The sequence below is a fragment of the Phoxinus phoxinus genome (genome assembly GCF_949152265.1).
Source record: "Phoxinus phoxinus genome assembly, chromosome: 12".
Taxonomy (NCBI): Eukaryota; Metazoa; Chordata; class Actinopteri; order Cypriniformes; family Leuciscidae; genus Phoxinus; species Phoxinus phoxinus.
The window spans coordinates 27,650,013-27,669,556 of record NC_136887.1 but is presented as its reverse complement, the minus strand read 5'-3'; the positions used below and the strand labels follow the sequence as shown (position 1 = coordinate 27,669,556).

Sequence of the window (19,544 nt, the reverse complement as noted above, 5' to 3'; positions counted from 1 at the left end):
CTTCAAAAGATCAGGGGCTTTCCAATTTTGATTGTAGCACAATGTCTGTTGTTGTCTTCTGAGCTATTCTCGGATGTGTTTGAAGTCCGCGGTCTTTTGCTTAATAGGAAATAATTCACCGAAAATTATCCCATAATTTTCTCACCCTCAAGCAATCCTAGGTCTAGGCCTATTTATGACTTTCTTCTTTCAGCCGAACATCCACAATCGCTGAAGCTGTTGATGAGGAGCTGAATATGATCGTAAGAGATGTAACTCCTCAGGTAACATTTGATCTAGGTACATCAGCATCGGGGAATAACATTAATCTCGTTCACGGTGGAGAACTGATTACATGCACACAGGGAAAGCAACCGTGAAGACATTGAATTAAATGTAAACAGCTTTTGTGTCTCTTTATCGGCTGTTCCGCATATATAGGCTACTGGCCCTGATAATCATCACATATTACTTACCGCTTGCTCAATTTCTGTAAATCTAATTTTGTGAATGAATGACTCTCTCACCCGTTGCTCTGGTCTTCGTCAACAGCCGCTTGCACCCCCTGCTGGTGAGACCGACTAACAGATGGAGATATGAATCGGCTACTGCTATTCAGTTCCCATGTGCAATGTTGAATTTGATCCACTGAATATGTAAAAGCGAATTTATAAAGTGAAATTTGCCTGACAGGCGAAGATTGCATGTCGAATATAATAGGTTATATTTTTAAACAAACCAAATATTTTAGAAGTGAGGTCTGAAAGGTGAATATGTATTATATAATTTTTGATAATAAAAATGTGTGTGAAATATTTTGCATTTCCACAGCTTAAATATACGACCATGTTGAATTTCAGCCCTAAAAAATGCAATGCATTAAAATGCAAGCATGGTTAATGCAATGCATTTTTTTTTTCAATTAGTGCAATTCAACAAGCTTTTATGTTTCAAATACATTTGTCATTAATTCTCTTCCATTACTCTTCGTCTCAATCAGAAGTACAACTTAGTTTTCTACTATAACGGTGCATTCACACAGGGTGTCCGCATCAAAGGGTTAATTCACCCAAAAATAAAAATTATTTCAGGAATTACTCACCCTCATGTTGGTGTAAAATAAACACAAATTAAGATATTTTTGATGAAATTTTGAGAGGCATGATGATACACAATCAGTGCGATTTTTTTTCTTTCATATTGAAACGCATCCGAGTGAAATGTTGATGTCGCTCGCTGATCTTTGGTCGCTACAAGAAGAATGATGACGATGACATGATTTTTTTTTTTTTTTACTTTATGTGCACGGATAAATAATTTACAATAAATACTGCAATATTCCATAGATAAACAAGAATTGTCCATTTTGCTTTAAAGGTGACTTTAAAGATTACGGGGGCACGGATACGTTAATATTTAAAATAAACACTGCAATATTCAATAGAAACAAGGTAAGGTTACTTTTTGTAATAAAAAATTGGTCACAATGCAAAAACAAATCTGTAATGGTCCTCAAAAAAGGCTTCTTCATTCGTTTTATTTGATTTTATCTTATTTTTACACTCTCTCTGATATCAGATTGTTGAGTGCCTCGCCTCCTGCGGTCGAAATTAAATGTTTGCCTGAAAGCTAAACATAATTACAGTAATGCCACGCTATCCTGGACAGAACACGTTACAACTCTTATCCATATGAACCGATATGAACTCGTCATGATCAGCAGTCATTCCCGTTTCTTTTTTTCCGGCGCGTTTTTCTGACGTCACTCTGACCTGCGCAATAGACGCGCTGCTCAACTTAGGTTTGTTATGACACCTATTTTGTAACAGGGTAAACAGGGGTGATATTTGTTTGTCCGCACTTAACCTGGAACATCGGGAAGCACTTGTCCAGAGCCATAGCTGCACACTCAGCTCCGTAAATGTTTCCAGCCTGTAGATATTCTCTCCAAGGTACTGTCACACTTTCTTTACCATGTAGCCTGAACGCTAGCAGAACGTTGTAAACCTTTGATTCTGTAAACCCGAAATCATGTTTACTGTACTGTTAAATTGTTATTATCCATGCATGCACGGGAAATGCCATGTTTCGTGTTTTAAACTATAGGTTAATTCGTCTAGCTAGCTAAAACAACCCTGTTCAGTACACAGGGAAAGTAGGGCAAAGGTCACTCGAATATTGGTCAGATGTGTCCTTGTGTCTGAAGCAAGGGCGAAATTGTCAATCACACATTGGGGGGGACAGCTGTGGGACTTTTTGTGTTGGCGCATGCACACATTTTTTTAATCAAAATAAAATAAACGTCAGAGTCCGAATGTTTGTAATTGTATAACACAACAAGGAATTTTATTACATCGGATCGTCTAACCAACGTATACTCACCCTGTAATGATTACAGCATCGGCATCAATTACAAGCCTGAATTGACAACAAAGCGGCCAGTGATCTCTCTCTTATATTCTTCTATAAACATATAGTGGCTATAAACATTTTGATTAAATTACTGTTACAGGATAACAATTTTCTAATATCAAGTCTTGAGCAATGATAGTAAAACAGTTATGTACTAATCAGGGTATCTGCACATTTTTTTAAGTCAAATTTAAGGCTTTTTAAGACCTTTTTAAGACCTGAAGAAATCAAAATTAATACCGTACATTAGGGGTTTGCAATATTAACAAAAATATATCTCTATATTTTCAAAGTTTTGTTGATAATACCATTAGATGATATTTTACTGATTTTGTACTGGTACCATGGCTGGTTTAGGCCTGTTGTTGACAGCAGACTCACAAAGATATTCATATTTAACATATTCTATCCAGTGGTCAGTTTACAGTAGTGACTGAAATTAACATTTTTATTAAGGGGCAATATTTGCCACCTTAAATTGATTTCCAGGGACATTTTCACCTAAATATGGAAATTATTTCTAAACGTATTTAGAGGTATGCATCACCTTTTCTGTCAAATTCTAACATTCAAATTAAATTCTATTAGAATAACACAGCACCACTGTCAAATTAAATAATTAGATAAAAATCCATCCTTGCAGTGCAGAGGTGACACAGAAGCGGCATCCGAACTAGCATTACTATATATTTACACTTAATGTGCAATTGCATAAATAAAGCTATTCATTAAATATGAAACTAAACCCGCCAGTAGGTGGCAGTAAGTCACTGTCTTAATAAGCGAGTTGTTGGAGTCATTTATTCAACCGATTTGCCGATTCATTCATTGAATCAAATGATTCCTTCAAAACGCGGATTTCAGTTTTTTTTTAAAAATCGCTGTCTGTTGGACTACAGTTTCATTATGAAATTCTCGTCGGCGAAATAAAGGGGGAAACAAACAATATTGTGTCTAAAAAGTAACACACAAATATTAACTTTATTGTTAATTTAACCGTTGTATAAAATAAATACAGTTTGTAGGCCAATGTAGGCTCATACAGTAGGTCCTATTTTCAAAATGCTGTATTTAAAAAAAAAAAAAATAGGAAGAATATTTTTGCATCACAATTAAATTCTTGACACATCTTGACAGGGCGCTTGACAGGGCAGAGAGAGAGAGAGAGAGAGAGAGAGAGAGAGAGAGAGAGAGAGAGAGAGAGATAGAGAGAGCCCCGGCCGCGCGCGCGCACTCACCCGAGCTGTCTGCTCTCTCTCTCTCCCTCGCGCATATTAATCAAAATCAATTGATACGATGGTATCGAGAGAGAAAAAACGTACAGTTACGTTAGCTAGCTGTCGGCTATAGCTTGTCAATAGTCCCTCCCATTCATACAAGCTGTGACTGTGTATAGTATTACAGTCGAAATTCACAAATTCTACAATTCGAAATTCTAGTGAAATTCACCTGGTCGTTATCTAAGGGATTATGTCAGCCAAATACAGGATATTTACCATTCAGATATATGTGCCAAATGTCTTTCAGATTTCGCGCTCCTAGCTCTTCTTCTGTTTGTTTTTTTCCTAACTCACTGACGGTGCACGAGCTACTAAAGGTATAGGGAAAACATGACATGGATTTCAGGAGAAATAGGTTTTTGTTCATGTAGCCTACTATACATTAACAAAAACCTATTTCTCCTGAAATCCATGTCATGTTTTCCCTATACCTTTAGTAGCTCGTGCACCGTCAGTGAGTTAGGAGAAACCAAACAGAAGAAGAGTTAGGAGCGCGAAATCTGTAAGTAAGGCCAGTCGAATGGATTTGGGAAATAGACCGGCCGGGATTTTATATTTTCGGACATCGATATTGCCCGCATAATCAATCATACAGTATGATCAAATATTGGGGGGGACAAATTGTCCTTCTTTGAATATTGGGGGGGACGTGTCCCCCTGTCCCCCCATACAATTACGCCTATGGTCTGAAGTGAACAGTTTGATAACGCGTTCCTATATTAAACATATGCATGAAACAGAATTTTGTGAGCAAAAAAATATACAGCTTACAAGTCTGTCTGCTTCTTTTAGATGAGTAGCCTAAGTTACCTTAGTTGGCCTGTTACTTAAGAGTGGATTTTGTAACAGCTTATCCTGTTATACAAAGTTGATCCATTTCTTTTGAATGGGCAATGTAAATTATATACACAGTGTGTTAAACTATACTATGGGGTAATTCAATATGTAAAGTCACCATTAAATCAAAATTGAAATTTTTTATGGAATATTACAGTAGCCTATTTATTATAAATGATTTATATGATGTACATATTTTTTTTCACATGCCCTTGTATTCTTTAGTGAAAAAAACTTCCTCTCTCTCTCAGCGACATGTCTTCTCTTCTCTGATGACGTGTTTATTGGCGCAAAGGCAAAACAACCTGTCACAGACCTTTTTTCTTTTCTTTGCAGCACGGAGGTGTATACATGCACTAAAGGCGGTTCAAGCGGAGCATGTCGCACCTCAGTTGTACTCCTCACGGTGTTCCTCGTCTGTGCCACGAATTACCACTCATTACACAGTGTACCCCAGAGATAAGGACCCAAGATGGGAAGGTCAGTTCTGTGATATGTTATCTCATCAATGTATGATCTCCTTTAGAGGTGAGAGTGAACACAGAGGCTGGAGAAGTTTTGCTGAGGAAGATAGAGATGAAGATTTTACAATGTTTTTGGATGGAACATAAAGAAATTCAGAGTGCATTTTATTTACTGGTCGGGAAAACCTTGAAATTTATGAGAGAATTAAAACATTGGTCACACTGTATAGGTGACCTTAACTACTATGTGCTAATATTAAATACCTACAAGGACTATGGATTTAAATGTTGTTCTGGAAAATTCCCACATTTACTGCTGAGTTTGAGGTATGTTTAGGGTTAGGATTAGGGGGTAGAATTAGGCTCAGGTAAGGGTAAGGGTTTGGGTTACGATTAGGGGTAAAGTTAACAATATAAGTACAAATATTAATGAAATGAAAGTATTTTAACAATGCACCAACATAATGTACCTAATACGTATTGTATCAAATGGTAAGTGCATATTACGTAAGGCCACCTAATGTAAAGTGTAACCAAAAAGTTTTTAGGCCTGTAGAGCCCATTTCACACCGTACCGACAGACGGCAGCAGACTTGAAAGATTTGAAAGTTGGTGAAGTGACGTGCTGTAATCTGTTGACTCTCAGCGTTGTTTCGGTCTGTCGGTGCAGTGTGAATTGTCTTTAAAAGACAGAAATAAATGGTATCAAAAGATTTTTATTATAGATAGTTATTGGTATTTGTGAATCATTGTGTAAAATAAAATTGCCCACAAGCCAGCATTATATCAGTTAAGTGGCAAATTGAAGACATTTATAAACTATAATTTTGAATACAATTACTTTGTACTTAACACGGTGTCTACACCAGACGCAAGTGGCGCGACAAAAGCAAACAGAACCCATTATAATCCATTATAATCAGTGATGCTGTCTACACCGGATGCGCGCCCCGTTCTATTTCTGACATTCTTCAAGCACCTGTACCTCTGATACAAAGGACAAATTTGCTTTGTTCGTGTCCGGTGTGAACAGCTTCTAGCTGTTGTGGCACGACGTGAGTCCGGTGTAGACACGGTGTAAGATTATCTTTTTGAGAGTAAATAATCTGTACTAGAATTACTGTACTAAAACAAAGTTTTTTGCCTTGGAAGTCAGTATGAGAGTAATAATATTGAGTTTTCTAATAAAAATGTGTATAGTAAATAATAAACAATTCTCTATGTGATTTTTGTATTAAAAAGAGGCTCAGATGATTGTGGTTTGACACTGTGATTCTGTTTTCATATTTACAGGGATGGAAATGGAACGGTTCGCTGATGAGGCAGATGTTGTCATTGTTGGTGCCGGTCCAGCCGGCCTGTCAGCAGCCATTCGGCTGAAGCAGCTGGCCAATCAGCATGAGAAAGAGCTGCGGGTTTGTGTAGTGGAGAAGGCGTCTCAGATCGGAGCGCACACGTTGTCTGGAGCCTGTCTAGAGGTCACTTCACTCAATGAGCTTATTCCAGACTGGAAAGAGAGAGGGGTAAAAACAAACAAGCACATATATACTGTCCCAATTGGGATCTGTTAACTAAACACACAAAGAATTGTAAATGCTATATTGCTTTTTTTAAATGAAAAATAAACATGTATTAAAATGACTTTCAAAAATATGGAAAATATGTTGGCATTCTGGTTTACTATGATGTATTGTGTGTTTTTAAATGCATTTTCTGATTGTCTTGACAAAAAATAATGTCCATGAAGGCCAAGACACTGATTTTGATTCATGTCTAACAGGCGCCACTGAACACTCCAGTTACAGAAGACAAATTTTCCATTTTGACAGAAAAATACCGCATTCCTGTTCCAATATTGCCAGGTAGGAGATTGCCATTCTTGCATCTGGCCCAATTCAGAGAGTTATACAACTTCACACAATGAGACTTTCAAAATGTCAAAACTAATATATAAATGGTCTTCATGTGTCATAGTGTCCTAAATGGTTTTCTATACAAACTATTAGAGCTTTTAGTACTGGTTCAGTCAAATGGATGCAATTAAATGCAATTTGTGAATGCAGGACTTCCAATGAATAACCATGGAAACTACTTAGTTCGCCTGGGGAATTTTGTACGCTGGCTTGGGGAGCAGGCAGAGGAGCTGGGAGTGGAGCTGTATCCAGGCTACGCTGCATCTGAGGTCAGAACACCTTCCTTATCTGCATGCCTATGTTGATGATACAGTCAACTTTTATTAATTAGACCTGCTTTTGTACTGTAATTTATTGTAATTTGTATGTACTTTACTTTACTTTTACTTTGTAAAGATCTGGATTGGTAACCGAAAGGTTGTAGGTTCAAACCCCACAAGATGTTACTTAACTTCAGTACTGTTGTTCCTGTAGTAAGAAGTTTGTCCATGGTCATGGAAAACTTGGAAATATCAGGACATTTTAAAATGATGATTTTCAAATGTCATGGAAAAGTCTGTGACATGTACATTTGTGTAGTTATTCTCATATTGTCTTGAAATACACTCTGTGACTGCAGTCTCTAATTAATTATTTAAAGAAAAAAATACAGGAATCAAAAACAACTGAAGAAGTAATAGAATATAGGATGTTTATTGGTTAAAAGCAGAGGTCACAATTAATAAGGGTTCTGTAAGTTGCTGTAGATAAAAGTAATGATTTAAAACAATGTTTTGCTGCTGCACAATAAAAGATAGTCACTGTGAGATAGAAAGTCATAATTTTGAGATGTTTGCAGTTATGAGATATGAAATCATATTGTGAGAGGTTAAAATTCTCATTGAGAGATAAAAAGTTGCATTGTAAGAGTTATGATAGTCACATATGCCATATAAAGTTGCATCTGTGAGTTATAGTCACTGTTATAATTAAAACCACAATGACCTTTTTTTCCCTTTTACCCGGAGGTGGGAACTTTTATAGAAATCGCTAAACAAGTAAATTGATTTCTTATTGTAACATCCTGTTGACTTCTGTAATCTCTTGTGAATTTGTCTTTTGCACCAGGTGCTGTTTCATGAGGATGGAAGTGTGAAAGGAATTGCAACCAATGATGTTGGCATTTCTAAAGATGGGTCTCCAAAGGTTTGTCATCATCACCATAAGGTTTTATATTTTCAATATACCTTCCAGAACAGAATATGCAATGGAAGATGGATGAAACGGTTTCTTTCCCCCCTAAATACCCATTCCAAACACACCTTTTTGATTTATGTGAATTATATTCATAAGAAAAATGCTATAAAAGTCTGCTGAATGTCCACGTCAAGGCTAAATTACTTTCTGAACAACAGCGGAAGATGCACTGTAAGCAAAAATAAAAGGGTAATTCAGGTTAAAGTGATTCTGATGTGCAAATAGCATATTCGTGTGCTATCACCACCACATTTCACGCTCTGTTGAACTCTCCAGGATGTGTTTGAGAGAGGCATGGAGCTCCACGCTAAGGTCACTCTGTTTGGGGAAGGCTGCCACGGGCACCTGGCCAAGCAACTCTACAAGCAGTTCAATCTCAGGGAGAACTGTGAGCCGCAGACATACGCTATTGGACTCAAAGAGGTACAAGAACCTGCTTGCTTGGGTGATGCTTTAAACTTGCATACTTAAACATTTCCATGTTCAGTTTGATGTCCCCTTTCACTGACAATTGTAGTGATATCAGCTAGTTAATATTTGCACAAGGGGTCATTGCTTTCATTTGAAAGCTTGAGCTCATTAGTCTTATCAGCATGTAGTGTTAATATTATTAATATTTTATATTGATATATAATACAGGGTTACATTATAGGGATGCACTGATGTATTGACCAATAATGAGTATTGGTTGATAAAAGCAATTATTTTTACTATCGGCCATCGTAAGATTGATTAAAAACAGCCGATGATCAGGGACGATTATATCCTGTCAATCAAAAGCGGGTGGAAAAACATCTTAGACTACAACTTTCAAGCGTCAAGCAATCAAGCAATGATTGCAAAGAGCTTTGTGCTTTACTTCTGATTAAAGTATCAGCTTTCAAATTCTGGTTCATGTTTGAATCTGGTTTCAAATTTTATCAGGAATTTCAAACAATAAATGGCGCTTTGGTCTTAAATCCGACTTGACAGGTCTCAGTGAGCGCAACTTATAGCACAAAAAAAGGGATGAATGAACATCAGAAGGTATGTTGAAAGATACAGTACAACTTACAGAAATGTATCATGTCTTATGTGATCGCTCAATCAGTTTTTAACCGCAGAAAGATGTCAATAAAACAGTTTGTGAACAATGTCACAAAGTTGCATTTAATTAAAGTCATCCAATATTCACACTTTGTTAGTTAGCTTTAAAAACACTATAGAGGAGCTTATTTACTGTTATGTATTATTGAATACATTTTTCATGAAGACAATTGTTAATGAAAACTAACTTATGTGCAACTGTACAATATTTCAGTTTTTATTTGAGTGTTATTATTAAATCTGAAAATAAATAGCAGTTGAATATAAAGGTTTGGGCTTCGTTGTTTATTTGAACCTCTAGTATTATAGTAATGTACTGAGTATTATCTGTGTAGTTTACGGCATTAGTTGGGAGAGTTTTTTTCTTTAAGAAAATCAAACAATCGATATCGTCAGATATAATTCTGAGTAATCGGCTCTCGGTATTGGCGTATAACCTTAGTATTGGTGCATCTCTATTATGTTATTATATATAAATTGTTAATATTAAAATAATATAATTAATATATTAGTAATAATAATTAAAATGTATTATTGTATTATATACATTTAATACATAATTAACATTATTTAATATACAAAAAAATCCCTGCTTTTTCTAGCTTTGGGTGATCGATGAGAAGAAGTGGCACCCAGGACGGACGGAGCACACGGTTGGCTGGCCTCTGAACAGGAACACATATGGAGGCTCCTTCCTGTACCACCTCAATGAGGGAGAACCACTGGTGGCCCTGGGCTTTGTTGTAAGTCATCTTGTTTCTGAACCTTCTGGGTCAAACCCTGATTGAAGTATTTCAATGGACTTGCAAGTGTCTTCTTTGAAGCCTTAATCTTAAAACTAAATGTTCTGGATTGATGTCTTTGTCAGAACGCTTTGATCTGTAGAGATATTATTGACCTCATTCATCATGTTCTTTCATACGCTAAAATTATGCGCAAGAGTGTGAAAAGACTTTGAACTTTGAAATTGTTCCTGGTTATGAGGATATTTCCTCATCCTGCTGATAATATAGCATATCAAAATTACTTTTTTTTTCAATCGCTTTTTAAAGAGGCTTTTCATGGAATGCTTGTGATTCATAGAAACTAGTCTCAATTTCAGAAGTCTTGAGGAGTTCTGCAGTGATGACGGATACTTAGGATTGTACTAATCTGATTGGTCACAGTTGTCTGGAGATACAGTGCAGCGTTTGATTGACAGAACTATGTCAAATCTCATGATTGCTCTGAATTATTTTCCCTTAAGTATATGTCACTTGCTGAACTGTTAGTAGTTACTAGTACTGAGCAGTTTTGAGATATACCGTGTTGAAGATGCACTACCGTTCAGAAGTCTGTGGTTAGTAGTTTTTTTTATCAATAATTAGATGCAATTGGAGGATGCATTCAATTGATCACCATTGGCAAAAATATATAAATTATGTTGCAAACTGCTGTACTTTTGAACTTTTATTATCAAGCTTATGGAAACTAGATTATTTGATGAACAAAGGAAATGTTTTATATAAAAAAAAAATGATTTTTTTTTACTGTATTATCAAATAAATTCAGCTAGCGAGCATACGACTTATTTTCAAAAACAGTGGTGTGTATATCAGTTGATATTTAATTGTGCATTCTCATCTTTAGTTTTTAATATTGCTGTATCCTCAAAGCCCCGTTGTCCAGCTCGTCTTAGCTGGCAACAGTAACCGAGGAGCGTGGAGCTTTGCGAAGGGTCAGTGCAGTTATTCTGCTATGGTAAATTGCAAATGTTTGTTTGTCTCCTCAGGTAGGTTTGGACTACACTAATCCCTACCTGAGCCCGTTCAGGGAATTCCAGCGTTGGAAACATCACCCCTTGATAAGGTCTACCCTGGAGGGTGGCAACAGGATAGCATATGGAGCCAGAGCCCTTAATGAAGGAGGTTTCCAGGCATGTTGGCGACTTGAAATTCTCAACATAAATTCTTCTTCTTTTGTTTAACTTCTCACATCCATGATCTCTCCTCCAGTCGATTCCTAAACTGACCTTCCCAGGCGGCATGCTGGTAGGGTGCAGTCCGGGCTTCATGAACGTGCCCAAGATCAAAGGCACACACACGGCCATGAAGAGTGGCATGTTGGCAGCCGAGACAGCCTTCAGGAAAATCACAGATGAGAATCTGCAGTCGGAAACAGCAGGTAGCCAACCCAGAAATCTTTGCAAATTAGCTGAGGTGTAACTCAGAATATTAAAGGTGTCCTAGAGTATTTTTTGTCTGTGCATTTTTCTCTGCTAGGTCTCTATATTCCTGAATACGAGGAAGCTTTAAAAAAGTCCTGGATCTGGAAGGAGTTGTATTCTGTGAGGAACATCAGACCGTCTTTCCACAATTACTTTGGACTCTACGGAGGGATGGTATACACCGGAATCTTCTACTGGATTTTTAGAGGAAAAGAACCATGGACTCTGAAGCATAATGGTAAGAACTGAGAAGCTGGTTGTAAAATGGTTGCTTGTTAATAACAAAAGCTTTTCCTTCAGATCTTTGAATCAAAGACAACATTGCAAATACCGGTAGATGCAAATTCAGTATTCTGAGCTATAAAGTCATTGAACACAAAGATTATGGTAAAAAATTTCATTTTGAAAAGTTTAATTATCAACTAATTATTTTGATTATCGTTGAATAAATTTATGGATATGAATGTGTTTGCATTATTAATGTAAATGTGAATTTATTTGCATTTATTTAATTTAACTGATTGTATATATTTATTGAGCACAGGACATTTTATTTCTAATGGTAAACAAATGATTGTCCTGTAGGTCTGGACTGTGCTCAGCTGAAGCCAGCGAAGGACTGTACACCCATTGAGTACCCAAAGCCTGATGGGAAGATCAGCTTTGATCTGTTGTCATCTGTAGCCTTAAGTGGGACTAATCATGAGAATGACCAGCCAGCCCATCTGACGCTCAAAGACGACAGTGTTCCTGTGGCCCAAAACCTTGCGATTTACGACGGTCCCGAGCAAAGGTTCTGTCCAGCTGGTATGTATCCGTTTCTGCTACACTTAGCAATGGAAACTAAATGGTAACCGTTAGACTTTTGGTTGCGCACAATAATACAATATCAACATGCTCCTCAAGTTGATGGGAACATCTGGTGAACAAGCTGCCACATTTTATCCCTCCTGTCCCACAGGTGTGTATGAGTATGTTCCTCTTGAGACGGGCGATGGCATGAGATTACAGATTAACGCACAGAACTGTGTCCACTGCAAGACCTGCGATATCAAAGACCCCAGCCAGAACATCAACTGGGTTGTGCCTGAGGGCAGCGGGGGACCAGCATACAACGGCATGTGATTTCAGCATTACATATTTGTATTATTATTATCCTTGGGGAACATTGCACAGGTTCATAATCAATGATTTTAAAGACTTGAGAGTCCTTCTAATGTGCCTAAGGGACAGAATGTCCTCATATCCTGTGATATGAGCTTGAAGTGTAATTACATAAAGTGGCTTTGCATATTTCAGGTTTGATCAAATTGTATGAATTGAAAGAATTTTACATATAACGTCTGTCTAAGGAATGTGTCATAAAAGACAAAGGATTGTGTTGGATTGACAACCAGTGGACGTTTTAGCTCACCATGATGCGGTTAACTGTAAACTGACAGTTTTGTATATAAGTTGGAAAACTAACTGGTAGAAATAAATTAATTGTCACGATCTGTTGGTTTGTTTTCTAGAACTACAAACACAAAAATCTTAAACATAAATCTTTTGAACATATTAATTGTTTTAATCCACACAATTAACATGGCTAATTCCTATTTCACAAATAAACAAATGTTTTGCTGTTTTAGTCAGCGATCAATAGAATGAATGAACAGCAGTTAAGACAAATGAACCCAGGAATTTTTCTTTTTGCAAAGTCACTCTTTAGGGTCAGCAATCTAGGTCGGCTCACTAAAAATGAAATCACTAAAACTTTGTTCCTTTACTCTTCTCACACACGGTACAGATCATATGAAGCTCTTTCCGAACCTTAATTTTTACCTTAAATTAGAGACTTCAAGGCATTTTTTTTTACCCAGCTATACACTTACTAAGACACAAGTGCAACGTAAGTGAACATATGCAGGTAGTGCGGTGTGGAGTGAGGTCACTGCAGTTTCCTTTACGCAAACATTTTGGCGTAAATCTTCTTTTCTTTCTCTTTCTCTTCTTTCACTTGCTGCTTCACTTTCAGCATTTCATTTCCAATTGCTTGAATCAGGGAAAGGAAAATGTTAAGAAAACTATTCAACAAATCAATCAAAGATAAAAAAAACAAAAAACTAAATTTGTAAAGAGCTGGTTAACCTTTGTCATCTGGTGCAATCTCCTGTGCTTTCTTCAGATCGATCTGCGTTTAAAAAGACAAAAGATAAGTGCTTTGAAAGTCAATACCCAGAAACAAATTGTCATGTAAATGAGAGCAATTTTCTAATATTTCATTTAAATACAGTACTTATTAAAATGTTCTGACATTTTACCTCGGGTCTTTGTGCTGAGTTGAGTAATTGGAGTTATTCTGTCTAACAATGTTATTTTAGTATCATTGTGCTATTATCGTTTTTACTAATAGTTTGAAATGGTTTTATTTTTATTATTCATTTTTGTTTTAGTAATTTTAGTAAATCAAGTTTAACTAAATTAAAATGAGAAATGTTTCCTTGGTAACTACCGTAGCTGAAATAGTCTTTCCTATTGACTTTCCTGAATAACAAGTCCTAGTTACTAGTTCTAAATTAAACTGTCAAAGATAATTAATAATGCATATATTTTTTAAGCCTGAAAGCTCCAATCTATTTTCCACCTGCATGGAAAGAAAGAAAAAACAAATCCTTCACAATTTCTTCTTTTATGTTCCATGAAATAAAGTCATACATGGTTTGGAACGACATGAGGGTGAGTAAATGATGCCAGAATTTCATTGTTTTCTTTAAGGTGTTTAGGCCAGTGGCTCTCGAACTATTTATCAGAGAAGTAAAATAAAATAAATCTAATTGACCAAAAGCACCAAGATCAATTACATTTTTTCTTAAGTCTCTTCAGCTACAATGAGCACTAGAACTGTAAGAAACTATTTACGCAGATTTGCGGTCTTATTGTTTTGCTTGCCACCCTAAAAAGTACCGATTTAGAGTGAGATAAATGTGTATTTCACTCAGTGTAATGTTTGTACCATGGCCTTGTTGAATTCTTTAAGCCCCTGCCAGGCTTGAGCTCTCCTGAACAACGCTTTAGTGTTTGACTGGTTCAGCTCCAGAGCCTGAGAAAAAAATATTACCATGTTATAATAAATAAAACCTCAGTCACCACACAAACCAGTAGAAAATACAGTTTTAGGGTGTGTTCACACTTGGCAGGTTTGGTTCGATTAAAGCAAACACTGGGTGTGATCCCTCTTTTATTTCGGTTCATTTAAAGTGTATATTGAATTGTGAACGCAGCTATCCAAACCTTTTCAGTGGGACTCGGCCCGCTTCCAAACAAACTCTAGTGCGGTCCGACTGAAATAGGAACGCAACACGGACCAAAGACATCTAAATGAACCAAAAACAGGATGTAATGTCACGAGATGTGACCCTTAAAATGACCTGGTTCTTCTTGTCATAGGATCTCCACTGCTCACATCAGTACAGGTGTCATAACCGTCGTCTCCTTGCAGCATATCTTTGGTGTGTGACTCCTTTATGCATTTTATAAGTTCTCAGCTAGTAGTTATACCACCATATGCATTTACACATACAAGCAGCACATTTAAGCCAGAAGCATCGTTTTAAATATTCGGTCTTTAAAATATACATCCTAAAAGCTGTCCAATTAGCTTGTGACCTTATTCTTCTACCTTTTATACTGTATCTTTAGATTCTGTGTTAAAATAACAGTGTGAACGCTAAGCGAACCAGGATAAAATGTATAATTTTCTTTTTTGGTCCAGACCTAAAGAAATGAACAAGTGTGAACAGGCCCTTTCGAGAAATGAGTCAACTTATTCCATTTCAACTGTTCCCTGAATAGAGACAGTGCATCTGGTGATCTAAAAATGGCAGCGACCATGACAAGGTTATTTCAAGTGCGGTAAATGGCTGAGATGTGTTGTTATAAAAAATCTTGAGGTCCTTTGCTTCTTATATACTCTAACCCCAATGCAACTGGACACCGTTCAGACGGCACAAATGTCAGAAGATCCGATGTTACCTCATCACAGCTCTCGAGTGCTTCTTGCCAGAGTTTGAGTTTGAGTTTGCAGGCGGCCGTGTTGAGAATGCAGCTCAGGGCCGTGGGCTCCAGCTTCTTATGGGCACTATCGTCGTCTAAGATGTTGCCACAAAACTCTAGATACCTGTGGACCAAAGTAACCGTTAGTGACACTGCTGGTTTACAATGATGCATACAGACATGTCACATTCACAAATGTTATAAGCAATGTTTACTTTAGATTACACAGTGAGAGATCTTGCATATCAAGCAGGTATTTACAGGAATGTCATCATGACATGAGAGTAAATGAGAGAAAAGAAAACTCAGCTATAAAAGCATTTTTTTAAAAGGTTAGACTCATTGAAATCAAGTCTAGAATGCTGGATGTAATGAAATAATGATGCTTAATGGCAGACCCGAGTGTTCACCTGAGAGCTTTTGAATATTTCAATATGGCTGACTGCCAGTTCTGAGCCTTGAAGAGATTATTCCCAATGTTTTTCACATCCTCTGCCACAGAAAAGACTTTGTCTGTCTAGAAAGAGAACATATTAAGTTGATTGATTTGACATTTATATTTTTAGCATGTGAAATTTCAACTATCATACTATAATACTGTGTAATATAAGTTATATTAATAGTAATATAATATATATAGTGTGTGTGTTATTTTGAGTTGCTAATCGCAAATGGCAATATCTACAAACACAATATTAACTTGTCATTTACATTTTACAAGCTTGTATATGCATATTTTGAAATATTATATATATATATATATATATACATCTTTAAAGTCCACGTCAGAGTCCTCAGGGAAGTCTGGGTATGCGTCTCCTGAGCCGTCGTTAGGTGCGATGCCCCAGTCATCTCCCGCTTTATGTTCTCCACATTCAGCAATGACGCAGGGCTGAGAGAGAGAGACGGTTATAATCAATCTAAATATTCATATTCAATTGCTCACTGGAAAAAGGAAAATACCTTTTCTGTTTCCTTACTGGAGAGAGAAATGGTCACACACAATGTCAACTCCGTTCAAAAAGCTAATTTATCACACTTGCTAGTTCACCTGTGCAGAACAGGTGACAGACTAAATTACATGACTGTTAAATCTTGATAATGGTGACTAAATGCCTGTAAAAGATCTCAGACACACCTGTCCTTCAGGACCAGTTAAGATCTCGGTCACGTTATACGTCTAAGCATGGTAGCAGATGTCAAAAACGTCACATGCGTTTAAAGAGAAAAATATGTTTGCATGCATTTAACATGGTTACCTTCACAGGATTGTCTTCCTTTGTTTCCAGCCCCTCCAGCTTCTTCACCAGCCCCATTCCTTTCACCACCTGGCCAAAGACAACATGTTTGTCGTCCAGATGTGGCGTTGGAACCGTGGTTATAAAGAACTGTGAGCCGTTGGTGTTGGGGCCGGCGTTGGCCATGCTGAGCAGCCCCTCTCTGTCGTGCTGGGGGAGAGAGACAACTATATTAATGAAGCACCACTTAATTCAAGAGAAACACAAGGTGTATCTACTGTACGTCTCATTTATTCCTCAGAGCAGACACCAGGAAATTAGCAGATGCCTCAGGGAGATGAATCAAGTGCTGTGTTTGGTATATTAAATCTCAGAGCAATTTCTGAGCAATTACGCAGACTGATGGATTTGGTTAATTAAACTAAAGCTTCACTAAACATAAAAATTCTATCAATGAATATGTGCATCGAACAAGGTTTGATGTTCATTAGAGATGGGTGGGTGGTGTGACCAGAATCCTATATCATGATTTCCAGCGTGAACATTCCGCTAAACTACTTCCGTGTTACAGGATATGAACAACATGAGGGTGAGTAAATGAGGAGACTTTTTAATTTAACAAAAAACCGGGAACACTTCCCATAACACCTGATGTACTTGTTGTATCATAAGAAGAATGGCATCTACACTAATATTAGTCTCTCTGTTTATCCGGAGGTTTACCGTACTCGGCCGTATCCGGGCCGTATCCAGATCAGAAGAAGGACCAGCGCCTAGACACGAACACAACGCAGCCTTGAAGTGTCAGCAGAGACCGTGTCAACTATTCTATCCCCTGCGAAGGCCTCATCGACACGACAAAACTTTTGTTTTTTTAACAAACGTGTTGCCTTTGTACAGATGAAAACTTTATCAAAATGACACACGCATCCACGGAAACGACTTAAAATGCTGTATTATGCATCCCAGACAAGTAATTGGCAATGTCACTTTGTAAAGAGAGACTACGCGCCCGCACACAAATTTGCATTCTAAGGCCAGCAAAACGCTGTTGTCGTGTAAATGAACGGCCAGAATGCGTTAAAAGTTCTGTTTTGAAATGTCGGTCTAATTTAATAACTAATGATTTTTACAACGGAAATGAATCAATTAAAAACTTACTCAAGCTAGACAATGACTTTCTTCTAGAGCTGCTGTACAGCCAAAACTAATTTTGTTGCATTAATTTCCTATTATCACTGTAAGGCTGCTTTGAAACTATCTGTATTGTAAAAAGAAGTATATAAATGAAGCTGACTTGACAAAGCAGCTCTGTGGTACCTTGTAGTGGAAGTTTTCATCCTCAAACTTCTCCCCGTAAATGCTCTCTCCTCCAGTTCCATTCAGATTAGAAAAATCTCCACCCTGGATCATAAATTTTTTGATGACTGAAGGGTACAGAAATACAAAGTTGATTAATTGTTTTATAGAGGGTCAATTTTCAGGTTATCCTTTTAAATGATCATACTTAATGTGACTAATAAGACTATTTTGCAAGCATGACATGAGCAATGAAATATTGTATAGCTCGGCATATACAAAAGAAAAGAAGCTTATTCACTATAGTAATTTTCATGACTTTCCCAGGCCTAACCCTGCGCATTAGATCAGGACACTCACTGCGGTGGAATGGACAGCCCTTGAAGTGCAGCGGTTTTCCGGTGCTTTTACCGATCCCTTTCTCACCGGTACAAAGAGCACGGAAATTCTCTGCAGTTTTAGGGACCACATCAGCAAAGACCTCAAACACTATACGGCCAACTGCAAAGAGACACAAAAACATCAGGAATGAATTATCAGATCTTTAGTCATCAGGTGATATGTGGCTGCATATTTTGACTACTATTGTTTATTTTTAAGCATTATTGATTTTGCTTTACATATATCAATAAACTCAAAATCTACAGTTTAACTTCCCAAAGAGTTAACTTACTATAACTGAAGAGTAGAAATGAGAAGTGCATTTTTTATAGTTTGCTTTTTTTTTTTTTTACTACGGATTAGAAAATAAAGTAATTTAGCAAAACATTTTGGTTTGAGAAAGAGGGAAAATATATCTTCACATGTTAAAAATCACCCACATATACACTCAATTGTGATATCCTAATAAACATAATTACAATGTTTAACAGTGCGACTTTAATATTGTATCCCATTCCATATATCACGATATATGTCGAAGTAGAGGACACAAAATGTACTGCACAACAGCAATGACTCGTGTAAATAATACAGAAAACACTCACTAACTCAGTTCAATGGCAAAACGGGAAAATGCATGTTGCTTTTCGAAAAAATAGTGTCTCTAGTTGAGTTCAGTGCATTCATTTCTTAATTCCTTTTCTTTCTTCTAAACAGCAGTTAAGAGGCATGTGGCTGCAGACAAGAGGCATGGAGTCATTCAGGTTCTTTCTAAAGAAAAACAAAGGATTCTGACCTCTTTCACCATCGATATCTACGTCAAAGAATACCCGAGGGTTGTCTGCGTTTCCAGGCTTTGCATCAGGAGTTGGGTTTGACATTTTCTTGGATTTTGATAGGGAAAAGGGTCCAACTCTGACTGGCCGGGGAAACTGGAATATTCAGTGAAAAGGAAGCGCCGGTGAGCTTGTAACTGAAGCATAAGTGAGCATGTAGCGCCCTCTGCTGCTGTGGAGTCTATACGCAGAGGCGCTGTACTGCTTTGTTTGAATGGGCCGTCTATAACTACCGTAATGATTCTTGACACATGAAACAAAACGGCCTCCTATCCAACAACTTTACATGCCATTAGTTTTTAAAATATCAATATTTTGCTTTGAATTTAATCAAGAGATGAT

At 37.1% G+C, this 19,544-nt stretch overlaps 2 protein-coding genes across 2 annotated transcripts; one reads left to right on the top strand and one right to left on the bottom strand.

Annotated features, from left to right (window-relative positions):
- The first annotated feature begins 1,643 nt into the window (after window positions 1-1,643).
- etfdh (electron transfer flavoprotein dehydrogenase) lies at window positions 1,644-12,907 on the top strand. The gene is made up of 13 exons (XM_079630270.1): window positions 1,644-1,931; window positions 4,845-4,988; window positions 6,266-6,495; window positions 6,753-6,834; window positions 7,036-7,154; window positions 7,993-8,070; window positions 8,398-8,544; window positions 9,810-9,950; window positions 10,979-11,122; window positions 11,202-11,370; window positions 11,469-11,651; window positions 11,999-12,220; window positions 12,375-12,907. The coding sequence occupies exons 1-13, from the start codon at window positions 1,901-1,903 to the stop codon at window positions 12,536-12,538; spliced, it is 1,854 nt and encodes a 617-aa protein (XP_079486396.1). The 5' UTR covers window positions 1,644-1,900; the 3' UTR covers window positions 12,539-12,907.
- Window positions 12,908-12,957: 50 nt separating this feature from the next.
- Window positions 12,958-19,402, bottom strand: ppid (peptidylprolyl isomerase D). Its single transcript, XM_079630271.1, has 10 exons — window positions 19,163-19,402; window positions 18,346-18,486; window positions 18,007-18,113; window positions 16,708-16,896; window positions 16,218-16,340; window positions 15,859-15,965; window positions 15,428-15,572; window positions 14,409-14,495; window positions 13,544-13,586; window positions 12,958-13,447 (listed from the first exon to the last, which is right to left on the bottom strand). Exons 1-10 carry the CDS (start codon window positions 19,245-19,247, stop codon window positions 13,359-13,361), a joined length of 1,116 nt encoding a protein of 371 aa, XP_079486397.1. The 5' UTR covers window positions 19,248-19,402; the 3' UTR covers window positions 12,958-13,358.
- Between the last annotated feature and the right edge of the window lie 142 nt (window positions 19,403-19,544).

Bases quoted from the DNA above. Each gene is read 5' to 3' on its own strand.
- etfdh (XM_079630270.1), top strand. From the start codon at position 1,901: ATGTTTCCAGCCTGTAGATATTCTCTCCAAG. The intron at 11,123-11,201 runs GCATGTTGGCGA...TCTCTCCTCCAG, and splicing joins TTAATGAAGGAGGTTTCCAG to TCGATTCCTAAACTGACCTT. The intron at 11,371-11,468 runs GTAGCCAACCCA...TTTCTCTGCTAG, and splicing joins TCTGCAGTCGGAAACAGCAG to GTCTCTATATTCCTGAATAC.
- ppid (XM_079630271.1), bottom strand. From the start codon at position 19,247: ATGTCAAACCCAACTCCTGATGCAAAGCCTGGAAACGCAGACAACCCT. The intron at 16,341-16,707 runs GTAACCATGTTA...TCTCTCTCTCAG, and splicing joins AGGAAGACAATCCTGTGAAG to CCCTGCGTCATTGCTGAATG. The intron at 15,573-15,858 runs GTGAACACTCGG...TTTGGTCCACAG, and splicing joins AAATATTCAAAAGCTCTCAG to GTATCTAGAGTTTTGTGGCA.